The sequence below is a fragment of the Dipodomys spectabilis genome, unplaced genomic scaffold, assembly GCF_019054845.1.
Source record: "Dipodomys spectabilis isolate Male_0828 unplaced genomic scaffold, ASM1905484v1 ptg000002l, whole genome shotgun sequence".
NCBI classification, from domain to species: domain Eukaryota; kingdom Metazoa; phylum Chordata; class Mammalia; order Rodentia; family Heteromyidae; genus Dipodomys; species Dipodomys spectabilis.
The window spans coordinates 55,945,087-55,971,342 of NW_024870679.1; the positions used below are offsets into that span (position 1 = coordinate 55,945,087).

The 26,256-nt window shown below is 41.0% G+C and overlaps 1 protein-coding gene across 1 annotated transcript in view; it reads right to left on the reverse strand.

The window, feature by feature from the left end:
• Window positions 1-6,591: 6,591 nt before the first annotated feature.
• LOC122106128 (calreticulin-like) overlaps window positions 6,592-26,256 on the reverse strand; it is a gene marked incomplete at its 3' end in the record, with an annotated part of 49,497 nt that continues 29,832 nt past the window's right edge. The window contains exons 6-10 of the mRNA XM_042677415.1: window positions 23,688-23,801; window positions 22,225-22,368; window positions 13,646-13,738; window positions 11,261-11,455; window positions 6,592-6,609 (exon numbers count right to left, since the gene is read on the reverse strand). Of these exons, the coding sequence (XP_042533349.1) occupies window positions 6,592-6,609; window positions 11,261-11,455; window positions 13,646-13,738; window positions 22,225-22,368; window positions 23,688-23,801 (564 nt within the window). The remainder of the gene's footprint in view (window positions 6,610-11,260; window positions 11,456-13,645; window positions 13,739-22,224; window positions 22,369-23,687; window positions 23,802-26,256) is intronic.

Below are 26,256 nucleotides of genomic sequence, written 5' to 3' on the forward strand. Positions count from 1 at the left end.
ACACTCAAGATCCCACACATACTAAATAAAAGCCAGCACTAGATGCCAGGTCTCTCGGCTCCCACATGTGGGCTGTCTTCACTGTGTCTTGCTGCCTCATTTCCTTCCTGCGTCATTTTTAATCATAGCCAAAGGATTCATAAGGATGAGTATTTGAATATCCAGTGAAATGTTTTGAAGGAGCTTGATGATCATTGAAGTTTCCTGTAAGGCAGCACTATAGGTGGGCTCTGAGGGCTCTGAGCTCTTTTCATATACATATCAAGTATCCGAGTATTTGCAAAGTAAGTACCTATGAAGTACCTGGCACGCTGTTTTATATGTACTTTCCTCACCCAATCTTACAACATTTGTGAGAGGCAGATATCATTGTAATTCCTATCTATACCGATGAGGTAACTGAATTTTAAAAATTGGCTCAATGGTCCAAATCTAGTAAATGGCAATGCTGGGATCCTAACTTAAACCTATTTAACTCCAAAGTCCATTCTTACATGACACTAGACTGCCCCCTCTCTCCACCCCTCTCTGCAGTGCTGGGGACTTCATGCGTGCCTAGCAAGCAAGATGCCACCTAGCTTCTCCCTTCTTTAATCAGCTCTTTTACCTAGATTAAGTTATCTAGTTTGTTTACTCCATCCCCTATGGGGATCTCAGTACCCAAGTCATGGAATTATTGTAGTTTTCTTAGCAATCATGTAGTAGAAGACCCTAGTGCAGTAAATAGAACAATACATATCTTATGGTTTAGTCTGAATCTAAATCCCTCATATGTAAAAAGAAATAAATTATCAACTCCAATGACCAAAAAGGATCAGAATATTTCTTGTGAGACCCTATGCTGCTAGCAAGTATTTCTTGTCTAATTCTGAAGACACAGCAATAGACATCAATTATTCTCAAAGGAAGCAGAGCAATTTAATGCATGTTACAGTTAACAAAGAACACTCAGTTATAAGGTAGCAGAGTAGAAAGTTGTGTTCAATAAGGAGATTTAAATTTGTATCTGGCAAACTTGAGACTTTCTCCTAGTCCAGGCCTTTTGCCTATAATCTTGTTTGGTTCTACCCCAACTACATCTCTATCTTATGACCTCCATCTTACAGGTAAGCACTCTGAGGCTCAGGAAATTTAAGTGAACTGCGTAAGGTCTCATCTCTAACTGGAGATAGGGGAGGAACTGAAGTTCAGTTTGGCACCATTGTACCAAGCTATCAGCTGGGTGTAATCTGGAGAATAATCTGGAGAATGTACTAACATGTTACCCTGACTTGTGATTTTAAGACACTTCGGATGGAAACTGTCTCACTCTCAGGTCAAATATCATCCTGATGTTTGCTCATTCATTATTCTCAGGAAAGAAAAAAATCAATTACATAAGCATCAGCAAAATTTAGGGGTAATGCTAGGTCTGACAGTACTTCCTTTATAGCAGGGCAGATAAACACTAATATCTAAACAAATGATAATAATACTATGTGATGCATACAAAAGCAAGAATCACAATTAAATTTGCATAGCACTTTATAATTCATAAAGAACATTTTTATGGGTTACTTAATTTACTCTCTATATCATCCTCTTGATACGGATATTATTGTTGCCATTACACAAATAAAGAAACAAAGGCTCAAGGATGTTCATTTCACACAAAAAAGAAGAAGCAGACATGTATCATTTTATAGACGTCTCTGTTCCTGCTTCTTTTAGTAAGGTATCCTATGTTTCTCTAGAGTTCAAATATCTTCCTCTCAGCAACAGTGAACATAAACACATGATACTTGATTCTAGAACTCAAGCTTAAAGCTTTGGTTTGTTCCAATAGTTGAGATCGAAGAACTCAAACAAATGAGGGAGAATCTGAAGTTAAAGGCTGCCACCATAAGGAAAACATATTGTGTTCCAGATATGGCAGTGCACACCTGTTCAGGAGAATTGTAAGTTCAAGGACAGCCTGGGCAATTTAGCAACTTCTTATCATAAAATAAAAATTTTAAAGGCTAGTAGTATAGCTCAGTGGTAAAATTCTTGCTTAGCATGCTTGAGGCCCTGGGTTCATTTCCCAGTATCACACAAAAAAATTACATATATATTTTTAAACCAGGAAGAAAATTTAAGCTACTAAAGGGAGAGCAGGAATGGAGATTAAAGATAAAAATGAAGGCATAAGGAGTAGCTCAGGTTATAGAGTGTTTGTTTAAAAGGCACAAGGCCGGGGCTGGGAAGTTGGCTCAGTGGTAGAGTGCTTGCCTTGCATGCCTGAGGCCCTGGGTTCGATTCCTCAGCACCAGATAAGAAAAAAGCCGGAAGTGGCGCTGTAGCTCAAGTGGTAGAGCGCTAGTCTTGAGCTGAAGAGCTGAGGGACAGCGCCCAGGCCCAGAGTTCAGGACCCACGACTGGACCCCCCCCCCCCAAAAAAAAGGCACAAGGCCCTAAGTTCAAGTCCCAGTACAGATAAATAAGTAAATGAGTAAGAAAAACAAAAATAGTAAAATAAAATGCAGGTCTTACAGTTCAGGAAGCAAGACTCCAAAGTATAATGCTTTGTTATGCCAAGTACTTTGTACTAAAGAGTACCTGAAAAGCCTCAGAAGCAAAGTCTTTCCCTGACCTCCTTCTACCTTCCTATTTCCTACCTTTCTCTCCCCAGAAGTTAGTTATAGGAATCAGGATACTCCAAGAATTCTCTAAGGTGGGTCACAGAAACCAGAAACAGTGCCCTTCATCTATCTTTCTTCATAAGAGCTAGCCTTAAAGAAATTCCCTGACCTACTTTGTCTGACAATATGTCATTTAGATCCTCATTCTATAGGTGTCCCATCCCATTCTGAAAGGCTTAATCTGAACATACAGGCCTTGCTGAGCTTTCTCTTCCATTTTATTACCATTGGCTCATAGGTTTTTGTCCAACAGATTTCTGTATATTTCTGCATTCTTCATTGAACCTAATAATAAAAATCAGTAGTTTGGTTTGCTTTTGGTTTGTTTCTTGCAATGCTGAGCATTGAATTTAGGACCTAAAGCTTACTAGGTAAACAGTCTACCACTTAAGCTGTGCCTCTGATCCTTCTCTGTTTTGTAGTTTTGCAGATAGGCTGTCTGGCTAACTTTGCCTAGTTAGTCTTGAACTGTAATCCTGTATTGCAATTGGGATCACAGGCTTAAGCTACCACACTGAGACATCCCCTCAAAAAACAAATAGTTTTTCTCTGACTGTATGTATTGCTGAATAAATAAATCTTTCATTGAAGAAATATTACACTGGGCATGGTAGTATACACCTGTTTTAATCTCAGCACTCAGGGGGCTGCGGCAGTTTAAGGTCACCTGGTCTACATACTGAGACCCTGTCTCAAAAAACAAAAACAAAAGCAAGAAAAATAAGGGAACATACATAGGTACTCAAAGTATCAGAGAAATGCTAATTAACCCAGTAAGGTAGGGCTGGGAATGTGGCTTAGTGGTAGAGTGCTTGCCTAGCATGCATGAAACCCTGGGTTCGATTCCTCAGTATGACTTAAGCAGAAAAAGCTGGAAGTGGTGCTGTGGCTCAAGTGGTAGAGTGCTTGCCTTGAGCTGAAGAGCTGAGGGACAGCACCCAGGCCCAGAGTTCAGGACCCGTGACCAACAAAAAAACCAAAACCAAACAAACAAACAAAAACATGATCACAAGTTTGGAAGGAAATACAATAATTATGGTACAACTGTTTCTGAATTTTGGAATGATGAGAACTTTGAACTTTCTTAACACATATGTTGACTCCTGAACATCTACTACTTTTGAAAATGTAGATATATAATCAAAACTTTAAAAAATCATTTGAAAGAATATACTTCAGGGGCAGAATGTTGCTGTTCAAAAGATAAGTCCTAGAAGAAAACACAAAAGAATTTTAGCAGGGCTTGGGGGTGGCGGGGCTATGCACGTAATCTTAACACTGAGGAGGTTGAACTGTAAGGATCAAAAATTCCAGGCCAGGGCTGGGAATGTGGCTCAGTGGCAGTACCACATTAAGAACAGGAAAAGCTGGAAGTGGTGCTATGGCTCAAATGGTAGAGCACTAGCTTTGAGCAAAAGAAGCTCAGAGACAATGCCCAGGCCCTGAGTTAAAGCCCCATGACAGGCAAAAAAAAAAAAAAAAGAATTCCAGGACAGCCTGAGTTAATTAGCAAGACTATCAAAAATAAAAATAAACAAATTAGCAAAAACCCTGTGTGTGAGGTCCATCATCCTAGCTATGTGGGAATGGTAAGTAGGATTGTGTCCAGATTAGCCAGGCAAAAACACAAGACCCTATCTCAAAAATAACCAAGCAGCCAGCCATACCTGGAGAAGGTCAAGCCCATAGTAGGAGAAGATGACAGAAGGCACTGACACAGGGGCCATGTGTTTTGAGGGGGCCCATAGATATGATACCCAATTTGTGGCCTTTCAGACTGATGAAATATCTATCCTTGTCAGCTGGTTCTAGAAAGAAGAATTTTCCACATGAACCATTTGCCAAATAGACACAAGGTAACTGGGTACAAGGACAAGATCCAGCAAATGCCAACCTACATACAAGTCACTGTAGGACTCAGGCAAATGAGGCCCAGGATTTAGGGCCCTGGGAGGCCGCTGCATGGAAACAAGCCATAGATTTACCTTGTCTGTCTGTGCAACAAAGTGTTGGAAGACCAAGCCAGATGCCACTTCCGTTTTCTCTTCTCATTGCCATCTGTGTTTGGTTCCCATCAATAATTCCTTTCCTTCTCCTGCAACAAAAAATAAACAGACTTTGTTCAGCTATTTAAAGATAATAAAATGAACTAAATAAATATTAACATTACTTGGAGAAACTCTTTCATAAAAAAAAAAAACATAAACAAAGCAAAAAGGGCTGTAGGTCTGGCTCAAGTGGTAGAATACTTGCAAGCTCAAGGCTCTGAGTTCAAACCCAAGTATTACTTATACACACATACCAACCAAAATACTGCTTTTCAAAGTATATGCCCAACAAAGAACTCCCACTCATCTGGTTGAACCACTACTAAATATCCCCATGCTGCTGATCACATATATGGTATATAACATGTGAACACTGTTATATATTACAGACTGTGATAGACAATTTGCTCCAGGAAAGTTAGAATGAACTTGTGACTTTAAATGAGCATCATTATTCCACAATTCTGTGAATTTCCGGAAATTATGTAATCACTTAATCGCAATAAAAAAAAAGAACCTCGGGGAAGGAAGGGAGGGAGGGGATGGTAGGGGGAAAACAATGGAGGGGGTAACAATGTTCAAGAGGAAGTGTACTCATTACCTCACTCATGTAACTGTAACCCTCTGTATAGTATCTTTACAATAAAAAAAAAAAAGTATATGCCCAACAGGTAAAACTTTAAAAAAAATCCTGATTTCTGAAATTATACAACTAATAAAAAACAAAAAGCAAAACAAATTTTAACAAAGGTGGAAATATTCAAATTGATCTGTATTGTTTACTCTTTACCCCAAATTCTTTATAAAGTCTATTTGAGACACATTAGAGGGACCCATCTTTCCCTAGGGTAAATGAGGCAGAAGTTAAGCATTGTTAGAGCACTGTTAAATACTGTCAAAGCAGTGCTAATGTTAGTGAGCCTTTATTATAAGCATTTCTTTTCATGTTTATTTTTCCCTTAAATAAGCAACGATGTTGGGGACTGGGGTAACTTGAATCCTCAATTGACAGCTATTGGATCCTTCTTTGGTGTCTGGTTGCCTTGAGCAAAGGACTTACTAGCCAAGCACACAGCTGAACTGCTCTCATGCCAACACTGGCTGCTTTGAATGCTCCATGAATGTCTTAAAGAAGCTTCATAAACACATCTGCTTGCTGCCAAAGCACAACCTGGTGCCTGAAGGCAACTGTCTCAGCTATGAATATTTCAAACAACTTGAACTGAACTTTTTGCCAGCACAAGCTCTGGAGACTTAAATTCTCTAGATGACTCTGTAGCCATTTCACCCAGGCCAGCGAAGGAACACTTTTCTGGTGACCCATCAGAGGGCCAGTGATTGATGCCAGCTGGGTCCTTCATTTGCATGGGAACTGTGCTATGATTGGTGCAAGGAGTCTTTCATTTGCATGAGATCTATCATGAAAGGTGTAGACACCCTTGCCACACCCCTTTAGGGCTTTATAAGCAGACTGGACCACTCACTTTGTGAGCCACCAGGAGGCACATGGGATGCCTACTGGTGTTGCAACCTTGGACCCAATAAAAAACTTCTCTCAAGTGGCCTTTCATGCCCACTTCGATCTTTTATTTGTTTATTTATTTATTTACTTATTTTTACCAGTCCTGGGGTTTGAACTCAGCTTGGGCACTGTCCCTGAGCTTCTTTTTTTTTTTTTTGTCGGTCGTGGGGCTTGAACTCTGGGCCTGGGCGCTGTCCCTCAGCTCTTCAGCTCAAGGCTAGCTCTCTACCACTTGAGCCACGGCACCACTTCTGGCTTTTTCTGCTTATGTGGTGCTGAGGAATCGAACCCAGGGCCTCATGCATGCAAGGCAAGCACTCTACCACTGAGCCACCTTCCCAACCCCGTCCCTGAGCTTCTTTTGCTCAAGGCTAGCCCTCTACCACTTGAACCATAGATCCACTTCCAGCTATTTTCTGGTTTTGTAGTACTGAGGAATCGAACTCAGGACTTCATGCATGCTAGGCAAGCACTCTACCAAATTCCCAGTGTGCACTTTGATCTTTATTATAAGTAGAGCCTGCTTAGTGGGAACACTAGAAGTGGCAGCAGAATAACAGTGGTGCAAGTGACAGCAATCACTGCTGCTGCAGTGGTAGTAGTAACAAGACAGAGCTAAAGAGTTTCAGAGAGGGCCCAGAGCAGAAACAATTGGGGGAGGAGGGCAATAGGTACCAGAGGTGACAGGCAATGATCTGTAAAGAGTCAAAGATGAGACACTATGGGCCCTGGCCCTAGAAGAATTTCAGGGAGCTGCTTAACCTTAAGGGCCAAAGATCTTAAACACTTGTTGCTATCAAGAGTTGTAGATCCTGAAACTCTAGGCCAAATAACTAATATTCTTTGGGGTCCCCGCTGAGGGTCCCAGCACCTGAAGCCTGTATAATAACCGTGACACCAGAAAGTGCCACCTGCTGCTGCGTGCTGCTGCTATTGAAAGCTAAACATTGTAATAGCTGTCAAATGCCCAGGCATTGGTGGTGAAAGCTCAGAGCAATAAGCGGTAAGTGCCTAGAGCCACGAATCTTTGGCTTCTAAAGCCAGGAGCAATGAGGCTCCTACCTCTCAGAGTCAGAAGCTTCAAGCCACTGAATCTGCCAGACCCTAGGCTTTGCCAAAGGCACAAGATTACCAGCACTGGAAGAGCTTTTTGTCTACCCATGATTTCTATCAAGATAGGGTAAAAAGTCCCCAACCAGCTGATTAGTAAGGTCTTTTTCAGTGAAACAAAAAGTATGTAACAGTTGGTAGAATAAATAGTTGATCAATCAGAGCAAATACTTACAGTTAGCAATGCTCATCAGGTTGGCATCCCTAAACTATAGATCACTCTAGCAATCAGCCTACTAACCCCATTACTCAGCATCTGAGTACTCACACTCAGCATCTGAACCTTCCTCTTTTACACAATGGGGAGACTCATACGTTATGAAAGTAGGTAGAGAGTCATTTACCAATCTAGAATATTCCAAAGATTTTAAAGGCCCCCAAACTAAACTAGGTACCACGCAATGGGGGGGCGGGGGAGGAGAAGAGGAAGTTCTTGTTACTCCTCTTTGACCTTCCAACCCACTTCCTGCCATCCAGGAATTCTCTTCAATTCTGAAATCAGGTCCACACTTCCCCTTCTTCATCCAATAGACTCATGCATTGGTTGAGGTCTGGTTCAAATGTCACTTTCTTCATGAAGCTTTCAGAGTGTTGTTGATTCTTTTCAAGTAATATTCATTGAGAACCTATTATATTCCAGGTTCATATGTGTAGTCCTGTGCTTTGCTTTACTGAACTGTTTTTGGTTTTTGATTTTTGTTTTTTGTCAGTCATGAGGCTCAAACTCTAGGCCTGAGCACTGTCCCTCAGCTCTTCAGCTCAAGGCAAGCACTCTACCACTTGAGCCACAATACCACTTCTGGTTTTCTGGTGGTTTATTGGAGATAAGAGTCTCACAGACTTTCCTGCCTGGGCAGGCTTTGAACTGCGATTCTCAGATCTCAGCCTCCTGAGTAGCTAGGATTACAGGTGTGAGCCACTGGCACCCAGCTTTGTTGTTGGTTTTGTTGTTGTTGTTGTTTTGTTTTTTGCCAGTCCTGGGGCTTGAACTTAGGGCCTGGTCACTGTCCCTGAGCTTCTTTTGCTCAAGGCTAGCACTCTACCACTTGAGCCACAGCGTGACTTCTGGCTTTTTCTGTTTATGTGGTACTGGGGAATTGAACCCAGGGCTTCATGCAAGCAAGGCAAGCACTAAACCACCTTCCAGACTTTACTGAACTGTTTGACAGCCACAAATGGCCCTGACACCCTGGCTGTTCGAAGTAATTTTAAAAAAAAAATGTACTTCCAGCCAGGTACTAGTGGCTTCTGCATTTAATCCTAGCTACTCAAGAAGCTGCGTCTGAGGATTATGATTCAAAGCCAGCCTGGGCAGAAAAGTCCATTTGACCATTAAAAAAAAAATGTCTCAAGTGGTAGAGTGCTAGCCTTAAGCAGAAATTGCTCAAGGATGGCACCTAGACCCTGAGTTCATGCCCAAGACTCTCTTGTTCTCTGTCTCTTTCTGTGCCTCTGTCTCTGTTTCCCTCTCTCTCTCTCTCTCACACACAAACCAACATTTTTTTCACAAGTGAATGTTGCTTACTCTGTATTACATAGTAATAAGTATTCATTCAAACAACTTGGTGCAGAGGAATGCTAAGTTTTGTTTCATTCTTTTGAGACAGGGTCTTGCTACATAGCCTAGGCTGGCCTCTTGCCTCAGCTTTCCTAGAGGTGGGACTTACCACATCCAGCCTCTTTGAAATTAGATAATTTGAGTTTAGATACCATTCCTGCCTCTTTCTAACTGACCTGGGACAAATGACTTGCCCAATCTAAGCAGTTTCTGTAAAATTAAGATAATGATTGGAATTCTACAATGATAGATATTGACTGGTAATGAATGAGCACATGTTAGAGCTCCACAAATTCATGAGAAAGTATTTTTTTTTATTTTGGGTCCGGTCCTGGGCCTGAACTCTGAGCCTGGGTGCTGCCCCTCAGCTCTTCAGCTCAAGGCTAGTGCTCTACCACTTGAGCCACAGTGCCACTTCCAGCTTTTTTTTTTGCTTATGGGTGCTGAGGAATTGAACCCAGGGCCTCAAGCATGCAAGGCAAGTGCTTTACCACTGAGCCACCTTCCCAGCCCCAAGAAAGTACTTTTTTATCTATGAAGAACTACAAGAATGTAAAAGATAAAAGATAAATACAAGACCAGCTACCTTGCAAACCAGGAACAATTATTTAAAAGTTAGGGCACAGGACAGCAGAGAAGCAAAGTGACTTTCACAAACAATTTCCTTCTTTTCAGAGTAGGTCTGATTTTGTTTCTAAGTGATACATGTGCAAGAAGAAAACATCATTGGGCACAATTGCAACAAAGAGTACTGCTCAGAAAACACTAATACAAATATGTAAACAAAATCAAATCTCTAGGTGACCTGGGTTAAGTGAAAAGTAAGAATCAAGTTAATACAGATGCTTACTTATCAACAATTAATGCCATGAACACCATGATAATTACAGTTGTCATAGCTACCATTTTGACTATATATTTATATCAGGCATTTTACACACATTAGTTCATTTAATTCCTATTACAAACTCAAAAGTATAAATTATCATTCTCACCCAGACATTAATAGCTTACGCCTGTAATCCTAGCTACTCAGGAAGTTGAGATCTAAGGATGTTAGTTCAAAACTAACCCAAGCAGAAAAAGCCATGAGACTCTGATCTTGAATTAGTCACCAAAAATCTGTGTGTTTGTGTGTGTGTGTGTGTGTGTGTGTGTGTGTTTTCTCCAGTCCTGGGGCTTGAATTTAGGGCCTGGACATTGTCCCTGAGCTTTTTTTGCTCAAGGCTAGCATCCTACCACTTGAGCTACAGAGCTGCTTCTGGTTTTTTCTGTGTATGTGGTACTGAGGAATCAAATCCAGGGCTTCATGCATGCAAGGCAAACACTGTCACTAAGCCACATTCCAAGCCCATACCAACAATCTTAAAGTAGAGTGGTAGAGCACCAGGCTTGAGCAAAAGTGAATCAAGCGAGAGAATGAGGTCCTAAGTTCAAACCCCCAGTACTGGCAAATACACACACACACACACACACACACACACACACACACACACACACACACGTATTCTTTTTGCATTAAAAAGGAACCACATTACAAAGAAAAGGAACCACATGATAAGACTTTTCTGTGTGTGTGCTGGAACTGAGGCTGGAACTCAGGGTTTGAGCTTTCTTCACATAAGGATGGTACTGTATGTCTTGAGCCATAACTCTACTTCCAGGGTTTTTTGTGGTTAATTGGAGATAAATATCTTACGGATTTTCCTGCCTAGACTGGCTTAAAACCTCAGTCCTCAGATCTCAACTTTCTGAGTAGCTACGAGAGCTCCCACCAACATCTGGCTGGTAGGACGTTGTTTTGTTTTTTTTTGGGGTCCAGTCGTGGGGCCTAAACTCTGGGCCTGGGTGCTGTCCCTCAGCTCTTCAGCTCAAGGCTAGCACTCTACCACTTGAGCGACAGCGCCACTTCCGGCTTTTTTCTTTTTGCTTATGTGGTGCTGAGGAATCGAACTCAGGGCCTCAGGCATGCAAGGCAAGCGCTCTACCACTGAGCCACCTTCCCAGCCCTGGTAGGATGTTTTTGACAATCATGCAGAGCAAAAGATAGGGTGTGGCAATACAAAGTGATTTTATTTTATTTTTTGGAATATGATAAAGAATGTTGTGTTTAGAAAGCAAATTACACCTCAAGGCTTGCAGCAGTCTGCTGAGTGAGAATCAACTGGCTAGATAGAACAGTGTATATCCAGGATGTGAGGCAGTTGGATAAGAACCAAATACCACAAAGCTGATTTGAAAGAGCCAGTTATTTTGCTCCCCAAATTTTGCTAACCTCATGAACATTTCCCCTTCTAAGCACCATTGTTTGCTTCTAAGCATAACCATTTCCCCCCAGTTACAGTTCATTCTTCCCAAATGCTCTTGCAGCACCATCTTCCGGCATCTGTCCGTCATTTTCTTGTTCCTCCTCAAGATCCTCTTCACTGTCCTCTTCATCAAGTCCCCAGATGTCATCTTCTCTTTCCTTCTCCTTTTCCCTTTTCTTCTTAGCCTCTTCTGCCTGCTTCTTCTTTTGTATTTCTTCATACACTTCTCTCCACTGCTTTTCTCTGTCCTGTTTGATATGTAGAATTTCAAAGTAATTTATAGGTGGGATAAACAATGTTAGCCTACTTTAGGAATATCTGGTGTCTTCCTATGGTCCTCAAGATTTCTGGGATGGTATTTATTTATATTCAATATTTTGTAAGTGTATAGTGGTGAGAAATATGTGTCTATGTGTGCATATATCATTTGTTTGCACATCAATTTGGTTCAGATTTACTGGATAGCTAAGCACAAATGCTAAACAATCTATACACATTATTGTGTTCCTCACAGCAAGGCCTGAAGTAAGCAGTACTCATTCCATTTTTCTTCTTTCCTTCCTTCCTTTCTTCTTTCCTTCCCTCATTCCTTCCTCTTTTGGTGGTGGTATTTAGGTTCTGAACTCAGGGTCTTGTATTGCTATGCAAACACTCTACCACTTGAGCCACCCTTCCAACCAATCATCCTACCTTCTAGATGAAGGATGCAACATTTGGACTTATTTATTTATTGTATCTATCTATTTTTTTTTTGTCGGTTGTGGGGCTTGAACTCTGGGCTTGGGTGCTGTCCTTGTGCTCTTTAGCTCAAGGCGAGCTTTCTACCGCTTGAGCCACAGTGCCTGCCACTTATCTATCTATTTTTTTTGTCAGTCATGGGGCTTGAACTCTGGGCCTGGGTGCTGTCCCTCAGCTTTTCAGTTCAAGGCAAACACTCTGCCACTTGAGCCACAACACCACTTCCAGTTTTCTGGTGGTTTATTGGAGATAAAGACTTCCCTCCCCGGGCTGGCTTTGAACCTCCATCCTCAGATCTCAGCCTCCTGAGTAGCTAGGATTATAGGCATGAGCCACCAGTGCCCGGCTATATATATATATATATATATATATATATATATATATATATATATATATATACAGGGTCTCATTACATGGTACAGGCTGACCTTGAACTTGAACTATGCGTGCCATAGCCTCCACTGTGCTGGGATTATAGGTATGATCACTATCCCCAGCTTACTTGGGCTTCTTTATACATTTCTTGTTGTTCTCCTCAAACTTAATATAAGTCCCACAAGGACAGAAACTTCTCTTATTTTATTTCACTGTTCTATCCCCAGCAACTACCACATTGTTTTGAACATCCTTTGGTAGAATATTTGTCAAGTGAATGTATGGGTTCATAATAATAGCCATTGTGTAGTGAACATATGCCATATGCCAGAAATTTATAAGGTATTGCTATCATCATTCTCAGTTGATAGATAAAAGATATTTACATAGCTCAGTCAGGTCATACAGCTAGTAAAGGCTAGGGCCTACATTTCAAACTAAGCAGTCTAACTTCAAAACACATACTCTCATTCAGCATATAATGACTCAATAAAACAATACTAGAAGGCTAAGGATATAGCTCAGTGGTAGACTGTTTGCCCCACATGTGTAAAATCCTGAATTTTATCTTCAGCACCACATTAAAAAAGAGATGATAATCCCAAGGTAAAACAAGACAAAACTAATCTTAAATAGTGTAATAACTTTCCCCATGATAATTACTTCAACAAAGTAAGCTTTCTCAATTGAAAAAAAACAAACCACCAAACTTGTGGTGCCCACGGTTTTTGGTAGTGTACTAAACATAAGCTTTCTGTTTGTTAATAATGTCAGCTTGAATGGACCTTCCTGCAGAGCCAGGATATCTGGTGCAGGATGCCACCTTCATCAGGCCATTATTTCAAGTATCACTGTACTCGTAAAATAGTTTGGGACGAGAAATGGAGCTGTAAACAAGAGTATCACTTCCTTTATTCTCCAAGCCATCCACTACTGGGTTCAGTAGTTCCCTGCTAGATTATCACACTGTGAGCTGGAAGGGTAACACACAAAAGAAACATGAGTTCTGGGTTCAAATTCCAAGCCAACTAGAGAAAATCTGTAGATGACCTTGGACAGATAAAAACTCTGAATCTCACTTCCTACATATGAAAAATGGAAGTAATAATATCTGTATTGCTAGGTCATCTTAAGGGCTGAGTGAGATAAATTTTGCAATGTACTCACAGATTTACAAGAACTAAGAGATGTCCAATGAATGTAAGTTTTGTGTCCCACCTCTCAAGGATAAGTAGCCAGAAATTGGACTATGACTGGGAAGCTGATTTTGCAAATGTAAGTAACAGTATACAATGGAGAAATAGGACATCAGGGGTCCATCTTACCTTTCTTAACCCCCAGGTATTATTTCCAACTTCTTCAGCAAATTCTTCATCATTTGTAAGAAGGAAATTGTCAAAGATGCTGCCTGATTTTACCTATTGAAAGGAAAAAATTAGAATTAGGTACCTAAACATTAAAAGGCCTAAAAAAAAAAACAATCACCTGAAGAAGCTGGGTATATGGCTCATGTTTGGCATCCACAAGGCCCTGGGTTTATCCCCAGAACACAAACTCACCAAGAGGTCCTTGCTAAGTACAGATTGTCAGGACACAAGCTCAAAGATTTTAATTAATAATGGAGTTTGGGGAGGAAGTACAAAGATTATTAATAATACATTGAATCCCAAATGCTATATTGCTATAGCTGATCTGCTCTAGAAAGAAGTGAGTTACTGTTTCCTAAGGTTCTATATATACCCTTTCAATCCTTTGAACGCTATATTAGCAGGCTGTGAAGAAATGTTGGTCATTCTGCTAATCTCTACAGTGTGATCAGTGGCTCTGACCCCAATTCAAACTCACAAATCCTACTTCTTTCCCCCCATCCCCGCTTTCTGGCAGTACTGGGACTTAAACTTACTTGAGTAGATAACAGACACCTAGGTTTAGTAGAAAGGTGCTCTATCACTTGAACTATGACCCTAGCCCCACAAATGCTATTTGTGATGATGTTTATACATTGATGCCATTTTTCGGGCCTCTCTTTAATCTGAAAGAATAAAAGAATGCAGGAAGAAGAAAAGGTTTGATTAAAAAATGTAAACAGAACTTAGATTCTTTAAACCTTTAATCCTTACCACATTTCCCTATGTTATTAAAAAAACACTTTTTGTGTATATCTTTAAGGAAAAGATTAATTAAATCCCAATATGTAACATTTTCAGTGTATATTTACTTTATGATAAACTACTTAAGACCCAAAGTCAAACAGATCAGATCAATCAATCACTTACTAGTTGTACGACCTTGAACAAAATATTCAGTCCTTCTAAGCCTGTTCCCTAATAAATAAATCAGGAATAGTAACTCCTTGGTGGTAATGTCATGAAAATTAAAAAGTAAAACATGTAAAGTACAGTGTCTGGCAGATGATACTCCCTCAATAAATGATAATTACTGTAAGTTTTCAGTATCTAGAGGTGTTTCAAAAGAAGCTAAGGGAGGGCCAATCTGTAGATTTTGTTTTTGTTTCGTTCTTCCTGGGGCTTGACCTCTGGGCCTGGGTGCTGTCCCAGAGCTATTTAGCTCAATGAGAGTGCTCTACCACTTGAGCCAAGTGCCACTTCCAGTTTTAGGGTGGCTAATTGGAGATAAGAGTCTTACAGACTTTTCTCCCTGCGATGGCTTTGAACCATGAACCTCAGATCTTAGCTTCCTTAGTTGCTAGGATTATAGATGTGATTTCATTGGAACAGTTTATGACCAAGAGAAAGTGTACAGCCTGAGTGATGATGGACTCCTTTCTTAGGCTTTAAAGAACTCTACCTTACTTTTTTTTTTTTGGTCATGAGGCTTAAACTCAGGGCCTAGGCCCTGTCCCTAGGCTCTTTTTGCTCAAGGCTAGCATTCTACCACTTTGAGCAACAGCATCACTTCTGGTTTTCTGGTGATTAATTGGAGATAAGAGTCTCTTAAACTTTCATGCCTGGGCTGGCTTTGAATCTTGATGAGTAGCTCAGATTATAGTCTTGGTGCCCGGCTGTCTTAGGTTTTTGTTTTGTTTTGTTTTGTTTTTCCTGGTCATGGGGCCTGAACTCTGGGCCTGGGTGCTGTCCCTCAGCTCTTCAGCTCAAGGATAGTGCTCTACCACTTGAGCCACAGTGCCACTTCCGGCTTTTTCTGCTTATGTGGTGCTGAGGAATGGAACCCAGGGCCTCATGCATACAAGGCAAACATTCTACCACTGAGCCATCTTCCCAGCCCCTACCTTAGTTTTTTATGGCCAAAAAATGTTTTTGGCTGGGCATTGGTGGCTCATGCCTATAATCAACTACTCAGGAGGCTGAGATCTGAGGATTACAATTCAAAGCCAGCCCAGGCAGGAATCTCCATGAGACTCTTTTTTTTTTGGGGGGGGGGGGGGGAGGTCCAGTAGCGGGGCCTGAACTCTGGGCCTGGGCGCTGTCTCTCAGCTCTTCAGCTCAAGGCTAGCACTCTACCACTTGAGCTATAGCGCCACTTCGGCTTTTTTTCTTATGTGGTGCTGGGGAATCGAACCCAGGGCCTCATGCATGCAAGGCAAGCGCTCTACCACTGATCCATCTTCCCAGCCCCTCCAAGAGACTCTTATCTTGAATAAACCACTCAGAAAACCAGAAGTAGTGCTGTGGCTCAATGGTAGAGTGCTCACCTTGAGCTGAAGAGCTGAGGGATAGCGCCCATGCCCAGAGTTCAAGTCCCACAATCAACAAAAGAAGAAAAAGTTTTTTGTTTTTTTATATTTTTATTTTCAATAAAACAGATTTTTCCCCCTTTAGTGGCACTAGGATTTACACTGATCTTTCATTTTTTAAGTAAGCTTACTACCACTTGAGCCATGCCCTCAATATTTTTAGGTTTTAGTTATTCTTTTTTCCTTTTTAAAATGGTTATTATAAAAGTGATGTACAGAGGGGTTACAATTACAAATGTCAGTTAATTAGTACATTTCTTTTTTACAATGTCACCCCTTTCCTCACTCATTCCCAGTTTTTCATTCCCATTCCTACTCACAAGTTATATAGTTCATTTTCAACATACTATCTAGTGAATACTACTACTGCATTTGTTCATCCTTCGCCCCTTCTTTTCTGAGTGATGATAGCCCCTTTCCTAGGCTTTAAAAAACTGTGCCTTACTTTTTTTTTTTTTGGTCATAAGGCTTAAACTCAGGGCCTAGGCTTGTGCTCTTTTTGCTCAAGGCTAGCACTCTACCACTTTGAGCAACAGCACCATTTCTGGTGCTTACCCTCCCAGAGACAGATAAACAAGCAAACAAGACCCAAAAAAGCAAAGAAAAAAAAAAGAGCAATGAAGAAAAATCTCTTGTTTCCATTTCCTGGATTTATTTCAATAAATACTATTCTGTATGATCAGATGCACATAGGCATTACACCTTTGTGTTCCTCTCTTAAGGTTTTTGTTGTTGTTGTTGTTGTTATTATTTATTTTGCCAGTCCTGGGGCTTGAACTCAGGGCCTGGGTGCTGTCCCTGAGCTGCTTTTTCTCAGGGCTAGCACTTTACAATTGAGCCACAGCACCACTTTTGGCTTTTCCTGTTTATGTGGCACTGAAGAATCAAACCCAAGGCTTCATGCATGCTAGGCAAGCACTCTACCACTAAGCCACATTCCTAGCTGGTTTTAGTTATTTTTGAATGTCTTCCATTTATGCATGGATCACAATCTATCTATCTATCTATCTATCTATCTATCTATCTATCTATCTATCTATCTATCTATCTATCTATCTATCTATCTATCTGCTTCCCATATAGCTAGAATGACAGGCCAGTGCTACTCTAGACAGTTTTTATTAGTTGAGATAGAGTCTGTGAACTATTTTTTTTTGCCAATCATGGGGCCTAAACTGTGGGCCTGGTGATGTCCCTCAGCTCTTCAGCTCAAGGTTAGTGCTCTACCACTTGAGCCACAGCGCCGCTTCTGGCTTTTTCTGCTTATGTGGTGCTGAGGAACTGAACCCAGAGCCTCATCATGCAAAGCAAACTGAGCCACCTTCCCAGCCCCATCTGTGAATTTTTCGTCGTCTTCAAACCATAATCCTCTATATCTTTACCTCTTGAATAGCTAGGATTATACCCAGTTAATATAAAATACGGCTGTGTGGCTCTCATCACCCCACCAATCCTTCCTTTAGCAATAAAACAAATGATATAATAGCCACTTAAAATAGGGATTATTATTATATTACTTCACTTTTTACTCATTTACAATTGATTTGTATGATTCCTTCTGCAACTATAAGGTATTTTCTGGCCTTTGGATGTGTGTGTGTGTGTGTGTTTGTATTTGTGTGTGTGTGTGCATGTGGGCATGCATGTACTTCCACCATTTTCCCTGCTTCCATAAGAATGCTCCTAATCTCCTATGTTCTCTTCATGGGCATCTTGTTCCTACCCCTCTTACATCAAACTCTCAGATAGTCCTGCTTTCTAAAACTTACTGGTAGGTTGATTTGTTAACCCCTCTTTTCTTTGTGCTTACATGTTTTCATCTGAAAAAGGGCAAAAATGGAAGAAAATATACTGTTTCCTTCATATAGTCAGTAGGAAAGACCACATGAGAAAGAGCTGTGTTAGATTGTAAAGCACAAGGTCTTAAGAATTTTTAACAAGGGGCTGGGAATGTGGCTTAGTGGTAGAGTACTTGCCTAGCATGCATAAAGCCCTGGGTTCCATTCCTCAGTACCGCATAAACAGAAAAAAGCTGGAAGTGACACTGTGACTCATGTGGTAGAGTGCTAGCCTTGAGCAAAAGAAGCTCAGGGACAGTGACTAGGCCTAAATTCAAGGCCCAGGCCTGGCAAAAAACAAACAAACAAAGAATTTTTAGTAAGTTAGTTCATTGAACATTATCTGATTTCCTGCAATATTCCACTTGGATCACAAAATGTTAAGAGTTTAGCTAGACAACTTGAAAAATCAAGTTATATCTCTGAGACTTCAGTGTTCTCATTAGAAAAATAGAGATAAAGGCAAGAAGTATAGCTCAGTAATAGAGCATTTGCCTAACATGTTTGATGCCTTAGGTACCACGAAAAGAGAAAAGAAAAGGTAAGGCAGGAGAAAGGGAAGGTGGCAAACTGTACAGAGCACTTGATGTCTGTGTGGGAATTTCAATGTGCTTTATACTATAGTCACATTACACTCATTGCAACTTGTGCTACGATTCCTTTGAAGACCATAAAAGACAATAATGTTCTTTGTATTCTTCCATGTCCTCCTAACCTCTGCCCTGATCAAAGAATGCTATCACTTTCACCTACAGAAAAAAGAGTAATGATACTTCTGGTCTGGAAGTATCAGAACAGGTAACCACGAGCTCCCTCCCCTCCTTAGTATGAGTAAGATGGAAGGTCAATCAGCTCACTAGACTGCAACAAAGGAGGGGCAGGGAGAGCAACCAGGATACTAGAACACCTGAAGGCTGGAAACTAGAGGCTGGGGAGGGGGAAGTAAAGGAAAGCCCACCATCTCCAAGCATAATCATGGCTTTTTCCAGTCAGATGCAGTGTATCTGGCAAACTAGATGTTCTGGGTTGGCTCAGTGGGAGGGTAGAGTGGGACCTGGGAGTGCCAGATCAAGCTCCACATTAGAAGGAAATAGTAGAGGTGAGTTTAATGACAGCATTGTGCAGGGCTATCTCTCTGTGTATCTCTGTCTCTGTCTCGATTTCTGTCTCTTTGTCTCTGTCTCTGTCTCTGTCTGTCTGTCTGTCTGTCTGTCTGTCTCTCTCTCTCTAACACAAGCAGAAACACGTCATATATAAAAAAGATAATACTAGATAATACTGGGATTTATCTCAGATCAGAATCTGCATTTCAGTAAGATCTTCATGTGACTTATATGCATATTAGGGTTTTGTAAGCACTCTGCTGGCCTGTCTAAATTCTTCAGATAGAAAGTTTTGTCTGCTTAGAGAGGTTGGTAGTGCACAGAGTAATTAGTGCTAAATAATTTTTAATTTTGTAGATGAACAAAGAAACAGTTAAAAATGTGTCCTTCCACTGGAAAAAAATTCTAAGGAAGCAAACAGATAGGCATGTTAATATGATCGCGGGTGTTTACAAGATATATAAAGTTCTCATTATTTATTAAAACTAAAAAAAACCTGGCAGGGGAGAAAAGATAACAATGTGGACTTGTGCAGATTGTGTTCACATTCCTCAGATAAGACAGAAAGGAAAGATTCAGTGTGTCCCTTCCTCCTTTCCTGTTTTTCTAATCTCCTACTTGGCATCTGTTAACTAAATACACAACCTCTTTCCACTTTTCTGTTGCTCTCTTTAAGTTTGGAAACCAAAAATATGGATATAAATAAAGTAGAAAATGAATAAAGAATGCCTCAAAAAGTGCCAGAAACCTGAGGTGGTTATGAACTGTAGATATCATTGGCCAGGCTGGGCACAATAATACAGGCTGAAATCACAACACTGAGTCAGAGAGACTGCAGATTTGAGGCTACCCTTGACTACATAGGAAAATTTTACCTTTGTTTCTTTTTTTATTTTTTGCCCATCTTGGGCCCATCTTGTCTCTGAGCCTCTTTGTGCTCAAGGCTAGCGCTCTACCACTTAAGCCATAGCATCACTTCTGGATTTTCTGGGTAATTTATTGGGGATAAGAGTCTCATGGCTTTCATGCCTAACATGTTGAACCTCTGTCTTCAGATCTTAGCTTCCTGAATATCTAGGGTTACAGGTTTGAGCCACTGGTGCCCAACAGTCAAAGCAGAAAAAAAGGAGGGTAGAAGTAGAGAAGGGGAGGGCAGGAGAGAAGAGAAGAGGGGAGCACAGGAAAAGGAAGGGAGGGGAGGGGAGGAGAGGGGAGTGAAGAGCACTAGTCAGATGGGGACACATGGCTGTGGTTTCCAGAGGCTCTGCTATGTCATGTGTATCTGGCCATTACTGAAAAGGCTTTAGAAGCAGACAGACCTGAGGTTGAATGATCTTATCTCGGCTAGCTATGGACCCTCAGCCTATCACTTGACATTTCTAAGTCTCAGTTCTCTCAAATGTAAAACAAAGCAGTAAGAAGCAGTACTAATACAGAGTTATATGAAAATTAAGGGAAATACTGTAAGTAAAGAAAGCACTGGTCTCAGGACAGTGTTTAAGGAAGACAGTTCTCTTCCTTTCCAGGAGTTCTTCCAGGGCTATGCAGATTGAAGTTTCCAAGATCTACTAGGAAGATACATAGGCACAGCAGATTTCAGGGGGAAAAAATGAAATAAGAGAGAGAATAACTCTCCAAAATCCTAAGTATTTGAGTTTTTCTCTTTCCCTTCCAATCAGGGCCAAGGAAAGATGACTGGCAGAGAAAAGGAGTGGTTAGATCGGAACTTGTTACCATGGATGGGATTTTAATATTTTCTTTATCTGATTTATCTTTACTTACAAGGAGTCATAGGACCAAAAGAGGAAGCATAAAATACTAAGCATTTCCAGCCAAGCATCAATGGCTCATGCTTACAATCCTAGTTACTCGGGAGGCTGAGATCTACGAATCCTAGTTCAGAGACAGCCTAGGCAGACAAATACAATAGACTCTTATCTTCAGTTAACCAGCAAAAAGCCAGAAGTAGAGGACAGCTCAAGAAGTAGAGCTACAATTTTGAGCAAAAAAAGCCAAGCAAGAGTATAAGGCCCTGAGCCCCAGGGAGGCACAAAACAACCAAGTACCTTTAGTTATCTAGGCTTCCTTTCCACATTTAGAAATATATTCACAGCAAAAATTAAGTGGCAGGCCAGGCACAGGTAGCTCATGCCTGCAACCTAGCTACTCAGGAGTCTGAGACCTGAGGATCCAGTTCAAAGCTAGTGGGGGCAGAAAAGTCCCATTCTTATCTCCAACTAACCACCAGAAAACCAGAAGTGGCACTGTGGTTCGAGCGGTAGAGTGCTAACCTTGAGTGAAAAAGCTCAAGGACAGAGCCCGTTCCCTAAGTTCAAGCCCCATAACCGACAAAAAAAAATTAAATGGCATACGCAAAGTTTTTAATACAGTGCTTGATATATATTATGGACTAGAGTTTTAGCTTTCATAATAACTATTAGGATGAATATAATTATCTCATGTTATTTTATTTGCTTTTTTATATTTATTTTTGCAGTATTAGAGATTGAACTCAGGGCCTCACACTTGCTACACAGGTTCTACCACGTGAGCCATGTCTCCAGTCCCATTTGTATTAGTTATTTTCAAGGTAGGGTTTTGCTTTATGTCCAAGCTGATCTGACTGCGATCCTCCTACTTGTACTTCCCCATAGACATGCCACATGCCATTACATCTAGCCTTTGGTTGAGATGGAGTTTTTTTGCCCAGGCTGGCCATGAATTCTGATCCTCCTGATTTCTGCCTACTATGTAGTTAGGATTACAGGTTTGAGCTACTGTGCTGGGCTTATTTATGTTGTAAGGCAGGGTGTCAATATGTAGTCCAAGCTGACCTCAAACTCATGATCCTACTGCCACAGCTTTCCAAGTGCTGAGATTACAAGCCTGTGCAACCATTCTACTCATTATCCGCATTCTTTGTTGTTGTTGGTGGTGGTGGTGGTTGTGGGGCCTGGGCACTGTCCCTCAGCTCTTCAATACAAGGCTAGCACTCTACCACTTGAGCCACAGCACCACCCCCAGCTTTTTCTGCTTATGTGCTGCTGAGAAATCGAACCCAGGGCCTCATGCATGCAAGGCAAGCACTCTACCACTGATAGACACCTTCCCAGCCCTAATTATCCCCATTTCAAAGATGAGTTGATCAAGATTTATTTAAGTCTGTGATTTCCAACATGGGACTCTTTTTATTTTACAAAAGCTTAGAGGAACTGTTGATCAGTCAATCTGAGCCCAGAGAACTTTACCTGCCAAAGATCCAGGCCAAGAACACTGATGTTATAATAGTGACAAATGGTAGGGTCTGGCTTATATTTAGGGTTGTCTATTTCCGGATGGACCCATTCCCCTTGGTAATTGGGATTATCAATAATTCGGGGTTTCCATTGTCCCTAGACAAAGAACCAAGAGAGAATATATCATTAATATTTTTCTATTTTTTTGCTTTCATACAATAAATAGTCCATCATTACAGCTGACTGACTGGAGCTGTCTCCAGCACAGTCATTGTACAAAAGTGTAAAAAAAAATAGTCCATCAGTTTTTCAAGACAATACGTATGAAACGTAAGAATTCAAAACAGGGTTCCTAAAGCTTATTTTACTTTTCTTAAATGTACAGGAAGTTCCTTCTTTCTACCTAGGGGCTGCAAAATGACATTGCAGGTACCCATTTTGAGCCTAGTCCCATCTCTGCAGGAGCTCATTCATGAAGTTAAGAAAATATAGCTTCTCAGAAACTATCATCTAAATATCTCATCTCTTCTTGGCTGTTCTGTTTCTGGTACATGACACAGGAAACTGTGGGCACATGAAATGCTTGCCTCAGTCAGTTTTATTGCTAAACCATTTGTCAGCTGATTTCTTTAGCTCTTTTTGTTTCAGACAGGCGTCAGGAGTTAGCCCTTAAAAAGAATTTCCTCTAATCCCAGCACTTTGGAGGCACAAGCAGGAAGATTATGAGATCAAGGCTAGCTTGAGCAATCAAACCTGTTTCAACCAAACAATAAGAAAGGAAAGAAAGAAAGGAATGAAAGAAGGAAGGGAGGGAGGGAGACAGAGAAAGAAAAGAAGGGGAAAGGGGTTGGAAGAGAAAGAAAATGAAGGAAGGAAGGAAGGAGGGAAAGAAAGAAGGACAAGCAGGCAAGCAGGAAGTTCCCCTTACCCCCTAACACCTTGTACTCTTTCCATTTCTAGCCCAATTCTGAGACTTTCAGACCTGACTTCAGACCCATTTCCTGTTTGGATTGTGTTCCTTTGTCCACTCCCACTGTGGAATAGGCACAACCCTGAGAACGAGGCTCGGGTCAGGCCAGCCACAGTCCCATTGAAGAGTGAAGGCACCAGGAGCTCAAAATTTCTGTTTTATAAATTAAAGTTTATATCTCTACCATCTTCGTTTTAGAACTATTTAATATGATTTTTAATTTTTTTCTAGACATTTTGGCTCTATTACTTATGGATGAAACAAATAGTATTTGAGGCAACTTTGTGTTTCACTTTTCAGTTATCAACAATTTTCTTTTTAAGAAAATTATCTTTAAGTAGTCGTACAAAGGAGTTGCCATTTAACAAAGCAGTTTATGAATACAATGCATTTTGATCAGTGTCACCCCTTTCAACATTTCACACACACACACACACACACACACACACACACTCAAAATCTTATTTCTTACATCTATTGGAAAGAGAGACCCTCCTTCACTCACCTTATACTTCAAGTTTGGTATGAGGGGCTCTTCCCATTCCCCATCCATTGCCTCATTCCAGTCATCGGGCTTCTTAGCTTCTGGGTCTGGGATGAATTCAAAGTCTTCCCAGTCCTAAAAGGAAATGTTCCTTCATGAGGACAGATACATGGTCTGGGATAAAAGTAAGGTCCCAAGTGTAGTCAGAAGCAGTGGTTCCTTACCCACACTGCCCTCCTGCTTACCTGAATGAAAGCCTAGCTCAAGACTTTGTAAACAGTACGTGATAAAAAGTAGTACCAGGTTGGGAATGTGGCTTAGTGGCAGCATGCATAAAGCCCTGGGTTTGATTCCATAGTACTACATAAAGAAAAAAAAAGCTGGAAGTGACTTTGTGGCTCAAGTGGTAGAGTGCTACACATGAACACAGAGAGGCTCATGGACAGTAACCAGGCCCTGAGTTCAAGCCCCAGAATTGGCAAAAAAGAAAAGAAAAGAAAAAGTAATACCATTCTCACTTGAGACTTCACTGTCACTCTGTCCCTGAGTACTTTAAATTCAGATATTGTAGATAATTCCTTTTCCTATTGAGCTCATCCTTACCTCTTCCCTGTGCTCTGCTTTTGTTTGGATGTGATTTGTTCACACTGAAACTTAATTGCTGATAAATAGTGCTGAGAATTATTGCAATTCCAGAGATAAATTAGCTACAGGGAAAGGAAATCTATGCAGATCCTAAGTCCTAGGATAGGATAGGTAGTTACTACTCAAGTCAGGAAACTGAGCCCCAACCCGCTAATAAAGTTCCATCTTTCTCTGATCTGCTTCACAGGGGCACAGAGGCTACCAGCCTCTCTGCCCTTCCCCAAACCTTGAACCAACAGTTGTATAAGGTCATCATTACAAGTCAGGGCCTATATGATTAGTCTTGTTAACCTGAGCCTGTCTGCTGGCCTTGGCTTCTAAGAACTTAGTCCCTTATTTTCCCATGGTGCTTTGCCTGATCATCTACCTTAATTTCCTGAGTATACCTTCTTTCCTCCAGGAATGGAGCTTTCTGATGAATCTCTCCACAAGGCTAGGCCATTACCTGCCACACTGTAGGCCCCTATTTAAGGACTGGAGCCAGCTTCTGAGTCCATATTGTCCCCAAGCCATATCCTCTGTATGAAGTTTATTCTATTCTAACCTGTGGAATAGCAATATGGCAGGTCTGGCTCCAACAGATCCTTCCAACCTCATCTCCTACCATGTCTCACTTTGAACTTTAGTTTTTCCAAACACTAAACTAGTGCTTTTACATATTTTTATTATTTTATTTTTATTCTTATTTTTTGTCAGTCCTGGGCTGGAACTCAGGGCTTGGGCACTGTTCCTGAGTTTTCTTTTACTCAAGGTCAGCATTAAACCACTTGAGCCAGTGCCACTTCTGGCTTTTTCTGTATATGAGGTACTGAGGAATGGAACCCTTGCATGCTAGGCAAGCACTCTACCACTCAGCCACATTCCCAGACCAATGCATTATTTTATGTATTAATTTCCACCTGAGCATTCTACCTGTTTGCTAGATATGGAATATCCTCTTTCCAACCACTCAATTTCTACTTCCCTTGCCTTACTGAATTTATTGTTTGAAAATCAGTATATTATTAACACACAAATGCCATATACTAAGGACTTTACTATATGTAGGCACTACAGGTACTACCTTGTGTATTTTATATTAGCTCATTTAATCTTAAAAATAATTTCACACATATGTATTTCAAGAATCTCTGAAAGTGGGGCTGGGAAGGTGGCTCAGTGGTAGAGCGCTTGCCTTGCATGCATGAGGCCCTGGGTTTGATGCCTCAGCACCACATAAGCAAAAAAGAAAAAAGCTGGAAGTGGCGTTGTGGCTCAAGTGGTAGAGTGTTAGCCTTGAGCTGAAGAGCTGAGGGACAGTGCCCAGGCCCAGAGTTCAGGCCCCATAACTGGACCAAAAAAAAAAAAAAAAAAGAATCTCTGAAAATGGATTTTACATCAGTTATTTATTTTTTTTGGTTGGTCATGTGTCTTGAAGGGGAGTTGTCCCTGAGCTCTTCAGCTCAAGGCAAGCACTCTACCACTTTAGCCAGAGCTCCACTTCTGGTTTTCTGAGTGGTTTATTGGAGATAAAAGTTTCTTGGACGTTCCTGCCTGGGCTGGCTTTGAACTGCAATCCTCAAATCTCAGCCTCCTGAGTAGCTAGTATTACAGGGACAGCAATAGGTAACCAAGTCATCTAAAGTTTTCACAGGAACATCTGTTATGTTTTTTGATTAGGCTCTGTTAGTAGACTGAAATCTCACAGTTAATAAATAGTGAAGTTCACATTGAATTAATATTGGTCTGACCCCAACATCTATTTTTGTCTATTTTCCTAACCCCTGGTTAACCCAATGACTGAAGAATTGTCTCTTCTATCATAGACCACCGTCTATACCTCACCCAGGCTGCACTTGTGCTCTCTGACTTTAGTTTTGCCAGATCTCAGCATTGATCACACAGTATAAGCTCTTCCTTCCTTCCTTCCTTCCTTATTTCCTTCCTTCCTTTCTTCCTTCTTTCC